Raw genomic sequence first — 19,812 nt, 5'->3', positions numbered from 1 at the left:
AGTCTGGATGATTCTGCCTTCACAACAAATGTCACTCGTTGTACTATGGCATTATCCGTTTATTTTAACATAGAGTGATTTGCACATGCCTCTGACTCAGCTGGGCTTTTGATAACCAGTCATAGAGAGGGAGATGATGGAGCAGTGAGCAGTTACTTTTCGGTGTTGACCAGAAACATAACGTTGTAGTTTTCAGCTTCCCCTCCCTGCTTTCTCATATGTTGCTTCTTTTCTTCAGTGGACTGGGAGGGCACATCTACTAAATGTGTATGAAATAAAATGACTCAGTCATGGGTTTTGAAAGAAGACCTAACGACTCCTCCTTAGTATATTATCCAGGGCTGCATGACAGCTGGTTAGGCTGATAGATGCTTTTCTTAACTTGTTCCTAGTTGGCAGTGTTCTAGGTAATTAAATTGTCAGGAGTCTGACTTCAGAATAAACTATGTTTGGGTGTCCAGTTAGATTTGAAATATGGCCCTCTGCACTTGTGTTTTCTTCAGCCAACTGGTCACAGGGTATGCTAGCTATTTATTAATATATGAGGAAATCACTACAGGGTTGTTAATGAAACCTGTTCCTGCCCCCATGGCTTTCACAGGTGATATTAGTAATTTGTTATATTCTATTTTGTGGGTGTGGTGCATGCCCAGAAATTGGAATCTTTTTTGCCATGTAAAAGTTCAATATTGAAATATTAAAAATAAATTGATGTGTGGGAATTCCCTGGTGGCACAGTGGTTAAGAATCCATCTGCCAACACAGCGGACACAGGTTCGAGCCCTGGTCCGGGAAAATCCCACATGCTGCAGAGTGACTAAGCCCATGAGCCACAATTACTGAAGCCCACTCGCCTAGAGCCCATGCTCCACAGCAAGAGAAGCCACCACAATGAGAAGACTGTGCACTGCAACGAAGAGTAGCTAGCCCCCACTCACCACAACTAGAGAAAGCCTGCATGCGGCAATGAAGAGCCAACGCAGCCAAAAATAAATACATTAAAAATAAATTGATGTGTAAAAGATTGCTAGGGTAGAGTTCATTAAAACAAATTGATTTTTGGGGGGGCTGTGCTGGGTCTTAGTTGTGGCATGTGGACTCCTTAGTTGCAGCATGTGAACTCTCAGTTGCGGCACGCGGACTCCTTAGTTGCAGCATGCAAACTCTTAGGTGCGGCATGTGTGTGGGATCTAGTTCCCAGACCAGGGATCGAACCCGGCCCCCCTGTTTTGGGAACCTGCTAGACCACCAGGGAAGTCCCTAAAAAAGTTGATTTAAATCATTTGTTAGGAAGTTTCTAATTTTTTTTTCCTGCAAGAAAATAATTTTTGTAGCTTTGATAATATCTTTGTATATATTCTCAATAGCCTAGAGATAAATAATGTTTTATTTATATCATCTCATCCAGAAGATCAGTCTTCATCATTCCACCCTATGTTTTTTAATAAATCCTCTTCCTAGCTCTTCTGTATTAGAGGAACTTTATATACAGTATTCCTAATATCCCTTTGTAATTTCAGCTCTGCCAACTTTGTAAGAGACTAATGAGGAAGAGTGCCATTTCTGTTGGTGTTTTGTTGTTTTGTTTTGTTTTGTTTTTGTTTTTTGTGGTACGTGGGCCTCTCGCCATTGTGGCCTCTCCCGTTGCGGAGCACAGGCTCCGGACGTGCAGGCTCAGCGGCCATGGCTCACCGGCCCAGCCACTCCTCAGAATGTGGGATCTTCCCGGACCAGGGCACGAACCAGTGTCCCCTGCATCGGCAGGCAGACTCTCAACCTCCACGTCACCAGGGAAGCCCAGCCATTTCTTTTCTAGTATTGAATCGTCAAGAAATTTGCGGGGGAAAATGTAACTCAGAGAAGATGTGTCTTATACGTCCAAAGTTTCATTTAAATTGAAAAACATCATGACAGAGCCTTGGTGCCTAAAATGTTTTGACTGTTAAGAAAACAAGTACCCTGTGCTTCTGATAAAGGGGGTTAAATCCCTGAGGTACTTAGGAAGGGAGTGGAGAGGTGGAGCAGTTGCTTCAGAATTTCAGGAAGCCCTCTCCCTTAGTAAGCCCTGTTGGAGCCATATCTGTGGGGTCCAAGGATGTGTTTAATTTGTGTGCTGTTTAGCATTGTGGCTTTTATAGTTCTCTTGACAGTACAGTAGATTGTTAGACAGTGAACAAAGGGTACTTTTGAAGTACTCAAAGCCCACACCAGGACACTATGTTAATTGTTTTGTTTTTGTAGTTTTTCATTGTTGTTTTTTCAGTCTTTTGCTTCTGAAGACAAAGTAGATGGAATCTGATTAGAGCATCCCAATTTGACTTGTGAACTGTGGAAAGGGGTTTTGTAATTTTTACCATTCCTGGAGGATAAACATACGTCACAGGACTTACCTGGTGGTTGGGAGTCCACCTGCCAATGCAGGGGGACACGGGTTCTAGCCCTGGTCTGGGAAGATCCCACATGAGGCAGAGCAACTAAGCCCGTGAGCCACAACTACTGAAGTCCACGCACCTAGAGCACGTGCTCCACAACAAGAGAAGCCACCGCAATGAGAAGCCTGTGCACCACAACAAAGAGTAGCCCCTGCTCGCCACTACTAGAGAAAGCCCTCACACAGCAACGAAGACCCAAAGCAGCCAGAAAATTTAAAAATATATATATATGTCACCATTTCTTACATAATTCATTTAGCGTTAAGAAAAATTGCCGTTTATTTTTTGTGATTAGAGCATCTTTATCCAGCTTTCCCTTGTTAGCAATCAGCCTTTGTCTTCTTTTTCCCTCTTGTTTTGTAGTTAAGTATGTAAATTATTAGTACTAATTGAGATCAATATAGATTTTGCCATATGAGTGTTGGTTGACATAAAAAGAGAGCTACTTAAAATTTGTGTGAGTTAATCGTAGGGGAACATTTTTTTTAACATCTTTATTGGAGTATCATTGCTTTACAGTGGTGTGTTAGTTTCTGCTTTATAACAGTGAATCAGTTATACATATACATATGTTCATAGGGGAACATTTGATGTATCTGTTATATATTGTCTGTGCTAATGCCCTCCCAGATACCATCTTTGCTCCCCAAATTTAACTTAGATTTGGGGCTGTGAACTTTCACTGTAAAATAGTAACCTTACTGGATGATAATCATTCTAAATGTTGCTTATCTCTGAAGGTTTACTTTGGTTTTTGTCAGTGATTTTTCATATATAATGAGGGCTACCCTGTGCAGTATGCAGACCCTGCACAGCACAGCCGCAGGGAGAGCCCTTCTTGTAAACTGCAGTCTTGGTGGTTTCCCTTAGAGTTGGACAGTGAGGCAGCCTACTATACCTACCTTTACTTTCTGTGGTACTGTTTAGTTTTATTGGCATTATTGTTTAAATTGTGTTTTGATTCAACTGAATATTATGTAAGACTCTCAGGTAACCTCCAAGAGAATTCCTCTTAAACCTATGTGCCATGAATTGTGTGTATGTCTGGATTATTTTGGACATATTGAAAAGGGGCATATAGTGTTGAGTCTGTATTCAAAATGTGAAGAATGTAGAACTTAAGGTTTATAAATCCCATTAATTGGGAGATAAGAGATTCATTGTTATTTTGTTTTTCCCCACACACTGACCGGATATCCTACAATTCAGTTCTATTCTATGCTACATGTCTACCCCTCAGGTTCTAAAATTCCCTAGAACAACTCATAAAACTCAGGAAAACACTGCTTACCTTTACTGGTTTATTAAACGCTACTACTCTGGAATAGCCAAATGGAAGAGATTCATAGGACAAAAAGTATGTTATGTGGGAAGAGACATGGAACTTCCATGCCATCCCTGGGCACAGCATCCTCCCAGCACCTCAGTGTCTTTATCAACTGGGAAGCTCTCTGAACCTCATCATTTGGGGATTTTATGGAGGTTTCATTACATAAGCATAACGTTTTAAATCATTAGCCATTGGTGATTGAACTCAATCTCTAGCCCCTCTCCCCTCCCTGGAGGTTTAGGGGTGGAACTGAAAGTTCTAGCTTCAAATCAAGGCTTGATGGTTCTGGTGACCAGGCCCCATCCTGGAGCCATTCAGCCCATGCCCACTGAGAGTCACCTCATTAGCATAAACCTAGGTATGGTTGAAAGCATCTTATTATGAATAACAAAGGCTGCTCCTATCACTTAGGAAATTCCAAGGGTTTTAGGAGCTTTGGGTCAGGACCTGGGACAAAGACCAAATAAAAATCTATTTTTTTAAAAAAATTATATCACATTTAACTGTACTGAATAGCTTATAATAATTTTTTAAAACTTAAAATGTTCAACAATAAAGGATTGATTAAATAATGAAACAATACCATATAGCCATTGAAATTGTTGTATGTGTATAGCCACAGAAAGGAGTTTATGTGAACTATTGTAAATTTGATTAGCAAGCTTAGCAGTCTACAAATGCAAGGATTTGTTTGTAGCAAATAAACTAGCAGAAGAATTCTAGAAAGTTGCCAACACAATATAGGCAGTGTACAATTTATGAAGAAGTTGTGTTGGGCTTCCCTGGTGGCACAGTGGTTGAGAGTCTGCCTGCCGATGCAGGGGACACGGGTTCGTGCCCCGATCTGGGAAGATCCCAAATGCCATGGAGTGGCTGGGCCCGTGAGCCATGGCCGCTGAGCCTGCGTGTCCGAAGCCTGTGCTCTGCAACGGGAGAGGCCACAACAGTGAGAGGCTCGTGCACCACAAAAAGAAAAAAAAAGAAAAAGTTGTGTCGCAAAAAAGTTAGCTGTTTGAAATTCTGAATACATTTCCCTGAAAAATCAATGTTACAAAGTATTCTGGATGCAAGTCAGTCTAAAGCCACCTTATTTTACCCAGCGGAATTCTTCAAACATATGTAGTATCTACACTTATATTTATAACAATTTTATGAGTTGATTGCATTTTAAGTTCAAAGTAGAGTCACTCAAAACAGATCTTCCTTTAATTGAATCAGGATCATATATTGAACATAACGTAGCATCAGATATTAGACTCTGGCCTTTGGTAATTTGATAACTAAATATTCAGAAAAGGAAATAGATCTCTCCATGTCCCTTTGCCTCCAAAAGGATAGGATGGAAATACTTCCTTCAGAAGTTAGGAACTGCTTGTGGTTATCATTTGCTTTGTTTTTTTAAATTATTATTCTAAAAGCAGTCATTTAGAGACTTCCCTGGCGGTCCAGGGGTTAAGATTTCGCAGGGGGTGCAGGCTAGCTCCATCCCTGGTCCGAGCTGAGTTCCCACGTGCCTCGCGGACAAAAGACCCAAACATAAAACAGAAGCAATATTGTAACAAATTCAATAAAGACTTTAAAAATTGTCCATGTCAAAAATAATTTTTTTTAAGCAATCCTTTAGGGACTTCCCTGGTGGCACAGTGGTTAAGAATCCACCTGCCAATGCAGGGGACACAGGTTCGATTCCTGGTCTGGGAAGATCCCACATGCTGTGGAGCAACTAAGCCACCACAACTACTGAAGCCTGCGCACAGCAAGGAAGAGTAGCCTCCGCTCACCACGCTAGAGAAAGCTCGCGCACAGCCACGAAGGCCCAGCACAGCCAAAAGTAAATTAATTAATTTTTAAAAAGCAATTATTAAAAAATAAATACCAATTTACTTAAAAGTAAATGATAATATCTTCAACTTATTGTCAAATGATTTAGAAAGTATTTGTATACACGTGCAACACAAATAAAGCACATATGGCCAAAAAATTAGCAGTTTGTGAATATAGATGAAAGTTACAGATTTTTGAATTCTTTCAAATTTTCTGTAAGTTTGAAGTTTAAAAAAAAAAGATGGAAAAAAATTAACAGGAATATTCCTTAAGCTCCAATCCCCAACTCTTTTCACCTCTCTAGAGATAAAACCTCTATTAAAGGTTTTTTCAAGCATGTTTTTTAATCCATTTACAAAGATGTATAATTGTTTGCATAAATGGAATCACAGTATAAGTAAGATTATATTTACTGATATCCTGCTTGCTTTTAAAATTTAACAGTATGTATTTTCTATTGCCTCTGTTACCACAAACAACACACTTAAGACAACACAAATTTATTAGCGTTCTGGAAGTCAGAAATGGGTTTCACTAGGCTAAAATCAAGGTGTTGGCAGCCCTGCGTTTCTTCAGGATGCTCTAAGGGAGAATCAGTTTTCTTGCCTTTTCCAGCTTCTAGAGGTCGCCTGCATTCCTTAGCTCATGGCCCCTTCCTCCATCTTCAAAGCATCTTGAAGTATAGCATCTTCAAATATCTCTGACTCTGTCTCTTCTGCCTCTCTCTTATAAGGACCCTTGTGATTACATTGGGACCGCCTGGATAATCCCCATCTGGAGATAATCTTATGTGCAATGTCCCTTTTGCATTGTAAAGTAACATTGACAGATTCTAAGGATTAGGAGATGGACATGTCTGGAGGGCTCTTATTTTACCTACTGTGTAGTATACCATACCTATCTTGCTTTATCAGTCTATTATACATTTACAGTTCTTTTTTACAGCTGGATAGAACTGATGTAAAATTTATTTGACCGATCTTCTGACGAATATTTAGGTTTCCGATTTTTATGCTTCAATAAGTCATGTTTCTGTGAGTATTTTTGTACTTATCTGTGTGAATATCTATGTATTCGTGGGATAAATTCCTAAAACTGAAATTGCTGAGTCAGTGTATTGTTGATTTGATAATACTGCCAAATAGTCATCCAAACTGCTGTACCAATTTACTTACAGTCCCACAGCCAAGCCCCATACTCTTGTCAACACAAAATATGAATAATCTTTTTCATGTTTTTCAATATATGAGTAAAAACTTCATTATTTCAAATTGCATTTCCATGTTTATATAAGAGATTGAGTGACTTCCCTGGCGGTCCATTGGGTAAGGCTCTGCGCTCCCAATGCAGGGGGCCTGGGTTTGAGCCCTGATTGGGGAACTAGATCCCACACGCATGCTGCACCTAAGAGTTCACATGCTGCAACTAAGAAGTCCGCATGCCCCAACGAAGATCCCACCTGCTGCAACTAAGACCTGATGCAGCCAAAATAAATAAATAAAATAAATAAAAAAATATTAAGAGGTTGAGCATTGTCATACTACTTCATTTTGGAATTTTCTAGATTAGACTTGTCAAATGAATACCAGAAAACACACACACAACGTGAGAGTTGTGAGTTGGTTTTTTTTGTGTGTGTTTTTTTTTTTTTTTTGCGGTACGCGGGCCTGTCACTGTTGTGGCCTCTCCCGTTGCGGAGCACAGGCTCCGGACACGCAGGCTCAGCGGCCATGGCTTACGGGCCTAGCCGCTCCGTGGCATGTGGGATCTTCCTGGACCGGGGCACAAACCCGTGTCCCCTGCATTGGCAGGCGGACTCTCAACCACTGCGCCACCAGGGAAGCCCCATGAGTTAAGTTTTATTTGGGGCAAAATGAGGACTATAGCCTAGGAGACAGCCTCTCAGAAACCTCTGAGGAGCTGCTCTGAAGAAGTAGCAGGAGAAGTTAGTATACCTGTGATTTTTTTTTTTTAATGTAGATTTTATTTGTTTGTTTATTTATTTATGGCTGCACTGGGTCTAAGTTGTGGTGTGCGGGCTCTTCATTGTGGCATGTGGGCTCAGTAGTTGTGGCACTCGGCCTTAGTTGCCGCTCGACATGTGGGATCTTAGTTCCCCGACCAGGGATCAAACCTATATCGCCTACATTGGAAGGCAGATTCTTTTTTTTTTTAAGGAAATATCCTAAATCTATTATTATTATTATTTTATTTATTTATTTTACTTTTGGCTGCGTTGGGTCCTCATTGCTGCCCACGAGCTTCCTCTAGTTGCGGTGAGTGGGCTTCTCATTACGGTGTCCTCTGCCTGCAGAGTACGGGCTCTAGGTGCACAGGTCTCAGCAGTTGTGCACACGGGCTCCAGAGCGCAGGCTCAGTAGTTGTGGCTCATGGGCTTAGTTGCTCTGTGGCATGTGGGATCCTCCTGGACCAGGGCTCAAACCCGTGTCCCCTGCACTGGAAGGCAGATTCCTAACCACTGAGCCACCAGGGAAGCCCTGAAGGCAGATTCTTAACCGCTGTACCACCATGGAAGTCCCAGTACACATGTGAGTTGGTGAAAGGGGGATGTGTGCAATCAGGTACACATTTTGGCAGAGGGTTGCTGCTCGTCACGAGGAGCAGATGTCTCCGTTAATGATTTTAGTGCTTTTCTAGATATGAGAAGATGCAAGAAATTGGGCTCAAATCTTCTGAAAAGATCTAACTATCTGAAGGCCTGTTCTGCCAGTTTTTCCCAGAGCACAGAGTGCCTCATTCCTGATCTCTGCCCTGAACTCCTTTCAGGGTGTGTTGAAGGTCAGTGCCTGCAGTGGCTAGTGACCTAATCCTTGTAGAGGCAGATTGCAAGTGATAATTTTTAGTTGGCAAACTTTTTGGATCCTAAAGAGCAGCATACTTCATGATGCATTTGTGAGAATTTGAGTCCATGATGCTTATATTTATTTAAAAGCATGTTTATTCCATACTAAATGCTTTTAAAATAAATACTATACGTAAAAATAAGTGGTTTTCCAAAAGAAATTATTTTGTGATAATTACCAAGACTTCTTATGTGTTATATATTGGACTTTAGTGTTTACATAAAATACAATAATTTATTTTCTTGTTTCTTTTTTTTCTCCCCCCACCCCGCCCCCGTTAAAGCAAGAATTCTGAGTTGGGAATTTTTTTTAGCTCTGTAACTACCAGCTTCATAGCATCGGCTTTGAATTTATGTCTTTCCCTCTACGGCACACCTTGCCTTCCCATACACTTAATATTTGCCAATATAACCCTGGTGTGATAGAGAAGATACAGAGAAATGTGAAGGGTTGCTTGAGATTACTTATGCCCAGCCTTCAGTTAATTGATGTTAAGTAACTGATCCTTTCAAACTGAAATGTTGATTGCTTCTGGAGGTGGGTGCAGGGAAATTTAAACATTTTCAATGTAGAACTAGATCACCTGTTAAAAATAATCATCATTAAGGCCCTTTTATAATCGGCTCTCATGTGTGACTAGTGGCACCTTGATTACCTTGAGATGTGGGGAAATGAGCCATCATGTCTTTCCACATTAAAGATGGAATCTAAAAGTGATTCTTATCCCTATGTTGTTCCAACTTCAGTGTATTTATTACTAATGCAATGCAAATTCCTGCTTTTAAATATACTTTGAAAGAAAATTAAACATAAGACACTTAGAATTTAGGTCAGTATGATAACCCAAGTCCTCAGCATTTAATTCTGCCTTCCTCTCCAAAAGTCTCATTGAAATAACAGCAAAAAAAACCCATTAGCAAAGGGAAAATGTTAGTAAACCTAGGGAATGACAGAAACCGGGGGCTTATTATACTAAAAACTTTGTTATTTCTACAAGACAAACAGTATTAGAGAGACTTCATTGATCAGTTCTCAGTCTTGGGGAAAAAAATAACCTGAAGTGGTGGTTAATGCCCATTCGTCTCCCTAACAACCCATCGAAACCATAAACTCAAAGCTTCAAGTATTGGGAGCAAGGGAGCCAATTGATGGGAAGCAAATCTCGAACTTCGCTCAACTTCTTAGGCTCCTCTGTTGGATCTCTCCTACTCAGTTCAGGAGGATATTGGTTTTTCTCAGGGCTCTGTGTCTTCAGTTACCATCTATTTGATAACAGCTCCCAAATGTACATCTCCAATCCAGTCACCACCACCACTTCCCCCTACCCTCGTGCACATCAAAGTTAAACTCCCTTAAATAGAAAAGGGGGAAAAGGCTTACAAATTTTTTCTTTTTCCTCATTTTTTCTTTCTTTTGTTTAGGGTTTTTTCTTAAACTTTATGTATCTATTTATTTATTTATGGCTGAGTTGGGTCTTCATTGCTGCTCACGTGCTTTCTCTAGTTGTGGTGAGCAGGGGCTACTCTTCGTTTTGGTGCACGGGCTTTTCATTGCGGTGGCTTCTCTTGTTGTGGAGCACGGGCTCTAGGTACGTGGGCTTCAGTAGTTGCAGCATGCAGGCTCAGTAGTTGTGGCACATGGGCTTAGTTGCTCCGTGGCTTTCTTCCCTTTTTCTTTTTCCTCTTCTATACCGTAGGTTTGCTGAAAATGGCATCAAGAAGTGTGGCTTATCCTTAGTTCTGTCATTCAGAATTTGAAAGCATTTTTGTCTGCCAGAATATAATGCTCCCTTTGATCATCAACCTGTTAGCTAACATTCCTTACCATTTTAGGTTGAATTCTCTTACCCGCCCCTGATTCCAGGAGATGGACATGACAGTCACACTCTACCTGAAGAATGGAAGTATTTGCCCTTCCTTGCCTTACCAGATGGCGCACACAACTACCAAGAAGGTATGTTAACAGACAGTGGAGCAATCAGTAGGTGGCTTTTTAAAAAAATTGCCACGAGTCTGAGTATTTTGGTAATGAAAGATCTTTGGCCTATTGTGACTATTCATAAAATATTTAAATGCTTCTTTGGAGATGACTAGTTAGTCATATACTAGAGGATCTGCAGAGAAGTGCCAGGCTTATATTGGTAATGGTTGGTGAACACTGGCCACTCCTTTGCCAAGAGCTCTGGCCAAAGTAAGTGATTAGCCATATTAGGACATCTGGTACTGGTAGCACTTTCTGCATTTAAACTTCAGACTCCTCTCAGAGACAAACTAAGGAGCTTTACCTGCACCAGCTGCAGATTGATTGGAGCTCTAGCTTTGTCCCAGTGCCCACCTGAAAACAGCTGGGATTGCTTCTCCACCTCTGGAGCACTGCCATCACAGTGCTCTGCTTAAAAGTTTGCTTGCATGCGTGGGGAGCATGTTAACACCCTCAAAGAAAGCAGTGCTGTGAAGTTAGTACTGAGTCTCCTATCACTGTATAGATGAGTGCTTTGAATGGCTTAATGAAGAAATATACTATACTTTATCATGGTATTAGAGGCTCTACCAAGACACAAGATTACACTTGGTTTGCCTACTTGTTTTTCTAATATTTACTAATTTTTGTATGAAATGAAGCAAATATTTCTCTGCAGTTTAACATAAAATTAATTTTTAAAATTTATTTATTTATTTGTTTTTGGCTGCATTGGGTCCTCGTTGCTGTGTGCAGGCTTTCTCTAGTTGCAGAGAGAGGGGGCTACTCGTTGTTGTGGTGCGCAGGCTTCTCATTGCCGTGGCTTCTCCTGTTGCAGAGCACGGGCTCTAGGTGCGCAGGCTTCAGTAGTTGTGGCTTACAGGCTCTAGAGCACAGGCTCAGTAGTCATAGCGCATGGCTTTAGTTGCTCCGCAGCATGTGGAATTTTCCCAGACAAGGACTCAAACCCGTGTCCCCTGCATTGGCAGGCGGATTCTTTACTGCGCCACCAGGGAAGTCCCTAACATAAAATTTAAATGCTGTACTTTTAACCTCACAAATCTTTTTAACCTTTTTATCATGAAAGCTTTTAAACATACAGAAAAGTTGGAAAAATAGTAAATATTCCAGAAACTTTCTTTATATATGTGTACGGTTTTGCCTATACTATTTGAAAGTCAGTTGCAAACATCATGACACTTTAAATACTTCAGCCTGCATCTTGTAAAAATAAGATCATTCCCTGGGATGACTTTCGATTCTGACTTTTACCACAGCTAAGAGATTTAACCGTAATTCCATAATACCATCTCATATCTAATCTATGTTCAAATTTCCCCAATTGTCCCAAGAATTTCTTGGATCTGTTCAAAATTTATGTGTTGCCTTTGGTTTGTATGATTCTTTTTTTATATATATAAAAATTTATTTATTTACTTATTTATTTTTGGCTGTGTTGGGTCTTCGTTGTGGCGAGCGGGGCTACTCTTCGTTGCAGTGCATGGGCTTCTCATTGCGATGGCTTCTTCTGTTGCAGAGCACAGGCTCTAGGCACGCAGCCTTCAGTAGTTGTGGCATGTGGGCTCAGTAGTTATGACTCGCAGGCTCTAGAGCACAGGCTCGGTAGTTGTGGCACAAGGGCTTAGTTGCTCCACGGCATGTGGGATCTTCCTGGACCAGGGCTCGAACACATGTCCCCTGCATTGGCTGGCGGATTCTTAACCACTGCAGCACCAAGGAAGTCCCTAAGGATAAACTTTTTTTTTTCTTTTTTCTTCTTTTTGGCCATTTGGCTTGTGGGATCTTAGTTCCCTGACCAGGGATAGAACCCAGGCCCTTAGGAGTGAGAGTGCAGAGTCTTAACCACTAGACCATCAGAGAATTCCCTGTATGATTCTTTACTTTCTTTTTATCTGGAATAATCCTGTATAATAAAGTATTTTCTGAGAAAAGTGATTGTAGTCTCAATTCGACCTGTTATGATTCAGCCTCTTGGGCTTTTTGTGATGAGTGTACACTGGAAGGCAGTGAGAGGAATTCTAAGAAACCAGTGGTTGTGATGCTAGAAATAAGTCTGACATGGGTTCCTTGTTACTTCATCGTTTTTGTTTAAGTGACTGCATTATAATAACGTCAAAGTTCATTATTAATACAGGTAGTCCACTTTGGTATTTACCTTTTTCTGTATATCTCTTAGATACTGTGTTTTTTCACTTGCCACCCAGAAATGGAAATGGAGCCACTGTATATGGTATCTCTTGCTATCGACAAATTGAAGCCAAGGTACAGTTAAAATGAATAACACCAAAAAACACTAAAAAATTGTTTAATTGTTGGCCACTTAAGATGTAGAATTTGGGGAAATACAAAGTCTGTACGTTTCATGTGGTGCCTGTGATATTGTTTTAAATTTTTATAAACTATGTAGCTGTTTTCTCTATAGTACCAGTTTATTCACATGAATGTTTTTCTAAGTTGACATTGGCAACTAATTATATTTGTATTGTATAATATTTTGTAGATTGTTTTTAGATAGTGATACCAAAATTATCCATTTGTCTTCAAAATACTGTATGTCAGTTTCATGGTGTCCTTGAGTTTTCTATTTCTAGTGTTTGGTATGTAACTTTAAAAAATGGAATGGTAATGAGTGTTGTATTTTTTTAAGGAACATTCTAGAAGTAATGGAAAGTACTTATAGTAGCTGCAAACTACTTGCAAGTTGTCTTAATTATATATAATTAAGATTTTGATCATTCTTAAACTTACCTTCCTGCTTAATGCCTAACTTACTATAGTAATCTCTAATTAATAAATCTAAATAAGCCAAGATGGGTAGCTTCCCCTTTCCTGGTTTGCTTCTGCGCAGCACCATTCTTTTTGTGGTGGGGTTACCCTTTCTGAGTAAAGATTTCCTTACTCTTATGAAATCATTAATATTCTGGAGTAGTGAGCGCTTTTCAACCTCGGCTTCACGTTGGAATCACCTGGTGAGCTTTAGATACTTGAGATGACTAGGTCCCGACCCCAAAGATTCTGATTTAATGTTCTAGGCATCAGGAGTATTAAAAGTTCCACATGTGATTCTAATATGTAGGCAAGACTGAACCGCTGCTCTAAAACAATGGTTGTTAACCAGAACTACATGGAGTCTCTTTTTTCTTTTTTTGGCCAGGAGACTTTTTTGGGGGGGGCCACAGCATGCGGGATCTTAGTTCCCTGACCAGGGATTGAACGTGTGCCTCCTGTAGTGGAAGCACGGAGTCCTAACCACTGGACCACCAGGGAAGCCCCAGAGACCTTTTTTTTTTTTTTTTAATTTAAGTATACTTGCCAGACCTTTCCTTCTACAGACTGAAGTAGAATCTCTGGTAGTAGATCCTAGGCAATTACAAAGTTTTAAAAGCTTCCTCAGGTGGGTAATTAACTTAGTAAGTCTTTAAGAATGAACGTTTCAAACACACAGATAAAAGAATTGCACAATAAACACCTGTATACCCAGCATCTACATTCAGCAGTTGTTAATGTTCTACCACATTTGCTCTGTGTGTGTGTGTGTGTTTCCCTGAAGCATTTAAAAGTAAACTGCACGAATAAATCCCAGCATACCCAAAGTAGTTAACTACCATGAAATAACCCTCCATGCACAGGGCCTGGAACATAGGACACACCCAGTAAATGTTTGTGGTTCAAATGAATAACTGAGTTTAAAGATAAAGAAACCTGCAAATAATTACGCATTTGATTTCTTCATGTACCTTACATCTTATTAGATGAGATGGATTGATCTGCTGCCCTTTCTTGGAAATCTGTTCCTTTCACTACCTCTTATCCCCTGTAAATTATATAACCACTAGTAAAATCATTCCTCCGATGCTGTTGTCATTAACAGCAGTTCTCATGCTCTACATAGACGGTCTTTTAAGTGGCATTTCATACTGCCTGTCTCCGTCACCTCCCGAGTCTGACCCACTCCAGAGTATATTGGGGTTGCCCATTTCTCCAGGTCGTTCTCAACTCATCTGATAACCAGACAGATAAACCAGACGTCAGAGAGCCCTAGAGCCTAGGAGAAAGCCTTTCCTTTCCTTTTGAACAAAGCTGAGACCTGATGGATGAATCCAATTAAGGTAAAGAGGTAGAAACAGATTGAGGAAAAGCTCTGCTTTTGATGTAATCTAATGACGAACCATCAGTCCTCAGGCAGTTAAAGACACTGAGACCCCATGGTCCTCAGGACAGATCCAAGGAGACATCAGGCAGTACACTAGAGGGGGAAGAGTCGTTCTTACTGCCCTCACAGCCTTACCTGAGGTTGATCAAGTCCTGTTTCCTACTAGCAGAGAACTGCAGATATCTCACGTAGTCATCTTGAGAATCACCAAGGCTTGAGTTACGGCTCAGGGCTGGGCTACAATACAATACAGGTGTGCCAGGATAGATTCCAGTAACGTAGAATAACCAGCTTAACAAAACTGCTGACAATTCTTCCATCTCTGGAGAAACAAGCTGTTAAACTGTCCCTTTCTCACCAGAAACATTAGTCTCTGAAAGGGGTGTCCATTTTAAAACCAGAACCAGGGATGACTGATTTGCATTATGGATGTGGCAATTTACACATAAAGTAATCTCCACCAGACTGTAAATTCCTTGAGAGTAGAGATTGTCTCTCACTGTTACATTCCCATTGCCCGCCAGATTCTGGCAGAGTGCTCTGGCTGACACTTATTCATTCAATAAATATCTTCTGAGATTCTCAGTAAGTACTTTTAATTAAGTGCAAGATACTTTTTCTGATTGCTGTTTTATATTGAAAATAATTATTTTTAAATATTTCCATGAAATATTTTTAATAATGACTATTTGTTTATAATAGGCATTGAAAGTACGGCAAGCAGATATCACCAGAGAGACCGTTCAGAAAAGTGTCTGTGTTCTAAGCAAGCTGGTAAGAGACCAAACAACCTGTTAATGTTAAACACTCATGGCAGCTTTTTATTTGATGATAAAGCATTATTAGAATGAGGAGAGATTTATGGAAACAGTGATATATTAAAATTAGTCAGAGGCTTATTGTTGATGCTCTTGCATCTCCTCTTTGCCTTTCAGCAGGTTCACTCTCATTTCTCGTCTGCCCAAAACTAGTTAAGAGGGAGGAAATCTAATCAGTTTTGGGGAAGGAGGCTGATACATGAGCAAAATGAGGCATCTGATACATTTAATTTATCCAGCTTTGTTTTGTTCTCGAGACTGTGGTTAAGTAGTATTTTACTAAAATTCAAAGTATCATAATTACTCAGATTTTATTGATGATACAAAAGTGCTTGCCTGGCTCTTTGCAGTGAAAAATTGTATCCCTAGCTTGCTCTTTAAAAACAAAAAATGTTTGAGGGAAGGAAATGACATAATGAATTGTACTATAATAACACTTTAAAATTGTTTCTTCTCTGTACACATTGATCAGATGAAAGTTTATATAATCATTTTAACTTTTTAGTTTTCAAAAGAAAATATATAGCATTTCTTAGTTTTCATAGCTGTCTCTATTAAATCATTTGTGATGTCCCATTTGTATTATTAATGGGGTAATACACCTTTGCCAGTAACACCAGATGCCTAGTTCTACATGTAAAATAAGTCCCCCCAGTTCTGTTTGTGGGAAAAAATATCTAGATATCTATCATATTAATTATCTTAGATCTCTATGATTACAGAGTACAAATGTTTCTGCAGTTAACGTAATGCAAAACTGAGAATATTTCATTAGCCTAGTCACCACCAAAACTATGGTTTTATTTAATTTCTTCTGCAATTGTTCCAATTTCTTATATTCACAGACAATTTAAATGTAGCTTGCTTAGTACTAAGCTTTAAAAAAAAACCCCACAAAACCTGAGTGAGAATAATTTAGTACTATGGACCTTACTAATAAGATTTTGAGGATCAGTATATTTGTTCCAAGATAGTGATTTTTTGTTTGTTTGTGTTTTGGCTGCGTTGGGTATTCTTTGCTGCACGCGCGCTTTCTCTAGTTTGCATCGAGCAGGGGCTGCTCTTCCTTGGGGTGCACGGGCTTCTCGTTGCAGTGGCTTCTCTTGTTGTGGAGCACAGGCTCTAGGCGCGTGGGCTCAGTAGTTGTGGCTTGCGGGCTCTAGAGCACAGGCTCAGTAGTTGTGTGCGTGGGCTTAGTTGCTTTGCGGCATATGGGATCTTCCTGGACCAGGGCTTGAACCCATATCCCCTGCATAGCAGGCAGATTCTTAACCACTGCGCCACCAAGGAAGTCCCAAGTAATTTTAAATATAGGGCAAGAATAGTCTCCTAGAAAAGGAATGGTTATAAAAGACTTCAATATCAGAAAATTGGTAAATTGCTAATCTGATTCCTGTACACAGTTTCTAGAAGGGTAGCCTGAAAAAATATACATCAGTGAATTATTATTTTTTAATGCTGGACCAGATGACCAAAGTATAGGAGTGCTGGATATTGAATAAACACAACATGTTGAAAGGCTTCCTGAATAATTCTTCACGCAAAAAAAAAAAGGGGGGCTTCCCTGATGGCGCAGTGGTTGAGAGCCCACCTGCCAATGCAGGGGACACGGGTTCGTGCCCCGGTCCGGGAAGATCCCACATGCCGCGGAGCCTGCGCATCCGGAGCCTGTGCTCCACAACAGGAGAGGCCACAACAGTGAGAGGCCTGCGTACCACAAAAAAAAAAAAAAAATTCTTGAAAGAACAGTAATAATAATAATAAGTGCCGTTTATCAAGTGCCTACATGTCAAGTATTCTATACCAGGCACTTTTTAGATATAGTTGTCATTTTAATCCTCATAAGAAGAGAGATCTAAATATTTATTGTTCTCATTCACAAATAAAGATATATCTCAGAGAAAAATTGTCTAACTCATGAACATGTAACTGCTATATGATAAAATTGGGGTGAAAATCCAATTTTATCAGACAGATAAAACAGGGGAATGGTGAGAGCCAGCTCACACAAAAATGTTTGGTGGTTCACAGTGCATTTTAGTCTATGTATAAAAATATATTTAGATAGAAATAATGATATATTAACTGGGATATTGGGGGAGAAAACTATTCCAGTATTACTTGTTTCAACTAATTAGAGTATATATTCAGCATTAGCCTCTGCATCCTAAAAAGGACACAGAAACCAGAAAACATCTAGAACAGAACATAAAAAGGATGGAAATGGTAGGAAGAAGGTTTTAAATAGAGAAATAAGAATTAAGGAGTAACTTTTTTCAGATATAGAAAAGAATATTGTATAGGATATTATAAAGGACACAGACTAGTTGTTTTAAGCCTCTATAGAGGGCAGAAAAAGAGGAAATGAAATTAAATTTAATCATGAATGTTCAACTGAATATAAGAATTAGTGCTATAAGGATGATTAAACGTTAGTACAAGCTAGCAGAACAGTGTGTAGGATTACGATATGTTTTAAATTTTATGATAATGATGGCTAGCATTTAAGTGCTTTCTATATGCCAGATACTCTAGAAAGTGCTTTTTTTTTGTGGAACGCGGGACTCTCACCGTTGTGGCCTCTCCCATTGTGGAGCACAGGCTTCGGACGCGCAGGCTCAGCGGCCATGGCTCATGGACCCAGCCATTCTGCGGCATGTGGGATCCTCCCGGACCGGGGCACGAACCCGTGTCCCCTGCATCGGCAGGCGGACCCTCAACCACTGTGCCACCAGGGAAGCCCTAGAAAGTGCTTTTACCTGTGTTATTTAATATGAGAAAGCCCCATAAGATGTACTGTCTTTTCATATACCCATGTTCACATCAGCCAGCAGACGTGGAGAGGTTAAGTGCCCAGAGTTTGGCGGCTGAGTGACTGGAGCAAGACCCAGGAGGTCTGTGTCCACTCTCAACCCTGGTGCTCTGAGTGGGTCAGGCACTTCACAGCTGCAGTCCAGGAGCTAGAACAGTGACTTAACAACGTTCAGCTGTGAATAATAAGATACTAAAGTTGTCAGTAACATTTTCCTTCTCGGTCTTTTCAAGTTAAAAAGTTGTGGGGTGTTTGTTTTTTTTTACTATTATCAAACTAATGGTAATTTCTCTTTTTCTTTAAGCCTCTCTATGGCTTACTTCAAGCAAAACTTCAACTCATTACGCATGCATATTTTGAAGAGAAGGATTTTTCCCAAATTGCCATTCTAAAGGTAACTTTATCTCCCCCCATAGATGTGTGTGAAGACAGATTCATGAATCAAGTAGATTTTTAATAGTGTGAGCTAATCATTTATTAGCTTAAGAAGGACATTCTTCTTTGAAAATAATATTGAAGGGCCAATGATCATCCCAAAATATATAGTTCATACTTATTAAATTTAATGAAACCATCTTTTATTAGAAAATAATGATTGACAGTTTACTATAACATAAATGTTTCTGTTAATGGATAATAGATAGCCGTTTCACTATGGCATTGCTTCTCTACATTTGTTATCTTATTAATACACTGAGCAGCATGTTTATATATCACATTTCTGGATCCTAACTCCCATACTAAAAAACACAGAAAAACTACATTCCTACTTTACTGAAGATGGATAATATGGTTTCTTGAGGCTGCCATGGATGTATAGAACATGGATCTCTCCTGGATTCTAGTGAGAGTAGGACAGTTAGTTATTTAGCAAGGAAGTAGAGGAAATTTATTCTAGGAATCCGTACCACCATGGGAATGAATCAAGCTCTAATACATAGAGGAAGAGAAGGAAGGATTGCTGGAAACTGGCAAGTTTCAGAGAGACAAAATTGCCTCAGTTAAAGAACCAATTTTCCCTTGGTCATCCTATTTCTAATTCAGTGTCTAAAATGATAGTAAAGTGTTCTAAACTGAATTTGTATTTTATAGGAGCTCTATGAACATATGAATAGCTCCCTGGGAGGAACTTCATTAGAAGGATCCCAGGTATATCTTGGTAAGTCACTTTTTTACAAGGCAGAAGAAATGACCTCATTTCTTTTTGTTTGGCGTGCTGAATTGCATGTAAAACTTCAAGATAAGAATTACGTTTCTATATGGGATCTAAATTCTCCAACATTTGATGCTACTGCTTCTTTAAATAGCTTCTTAGACAGTATTTACATTAAGAAGGGTTGTAACATACTTGTATCAAAATTTACAACTATTATTGTATAAGGAAAATTTCTGCTTTTCAGAGTAATAATGGAAGTTTTTTCTTTTCCTTATATTAATGCTGACCAGGTCAATTCCCTGTCATAACACAGAGGGAGAGCAAGAGAGATAGATCTGCTTATTAGCTCTTTTCTCTTCTAAGATTTTTCAAGTTGAGGGTTATATGCTATTTTGACAACCCAGAATATTCCTTTGTGTGTTAGGCACTAGATAAATGTCCTT

General features: G+C 39.7%; 1 protein-coding gene across 4 annotated transcripts in view; it reads left to right on the top strand.

The window, feature by feature from the left end:
- AVL9 (AVL9 cell migration associated) overlaps window positions 1-19,812 on the top strand; it is a 97,500-nt gene that overhangs the window by 8,823 nt on the left and 68,865 nt on the right. For all 4 annotated transcript variants that reach the window (XR_010842162.1, XM_067042369.1, XM_067042368.1 and 1 more), the window contains exons 2-6: window positions 10,283-10,403; window positions 12,607-12,692; window positions 15,286-15,357; window positions 18,518-18,607; window positions 19,306-19,372. Coding sequence is in view for 3 of the 4 variants with exons in the window: in XM_067042369.1 (XP_066898470.1) it covers window positions 10,283-10,403; window positions 12,607-12,692; window positions 15,286-15,357; window positions 18,518-18,607; window positions 19,306-19,372 (436 nt within the window). In the remaining variant the exon portion in view is untranslated. The remainder of the gene's footprint in view (window positions 1-10,282; window positions 10,404-12,606; window positions 12,693-15,285; window positions 15,358-18,517; window positions 18,608-19,305; window positions 19,373-19,812) is intronic.

The sequence above is a fragment of the Kogia breviceps genome, chromosome 9 (assembly GCF_026419965.1).
Source record: "Kogia breviceps isolate mKogBre1 chromosome 9, mKogBre1 haplotype 1, whole genome shotgun sequence".
Taxonomy (NCBI): domain Eukaryota; kingdom Metazoa; phylum Chordata; class Mammalia; order Artiodactyla; family Physeteridae; genus Kogia; species Kogia breviceps.
Note: the sequence above shows the minus strand (reverse complement) of the source record. Positions and strands in the feature narration are given on the sequence as shown.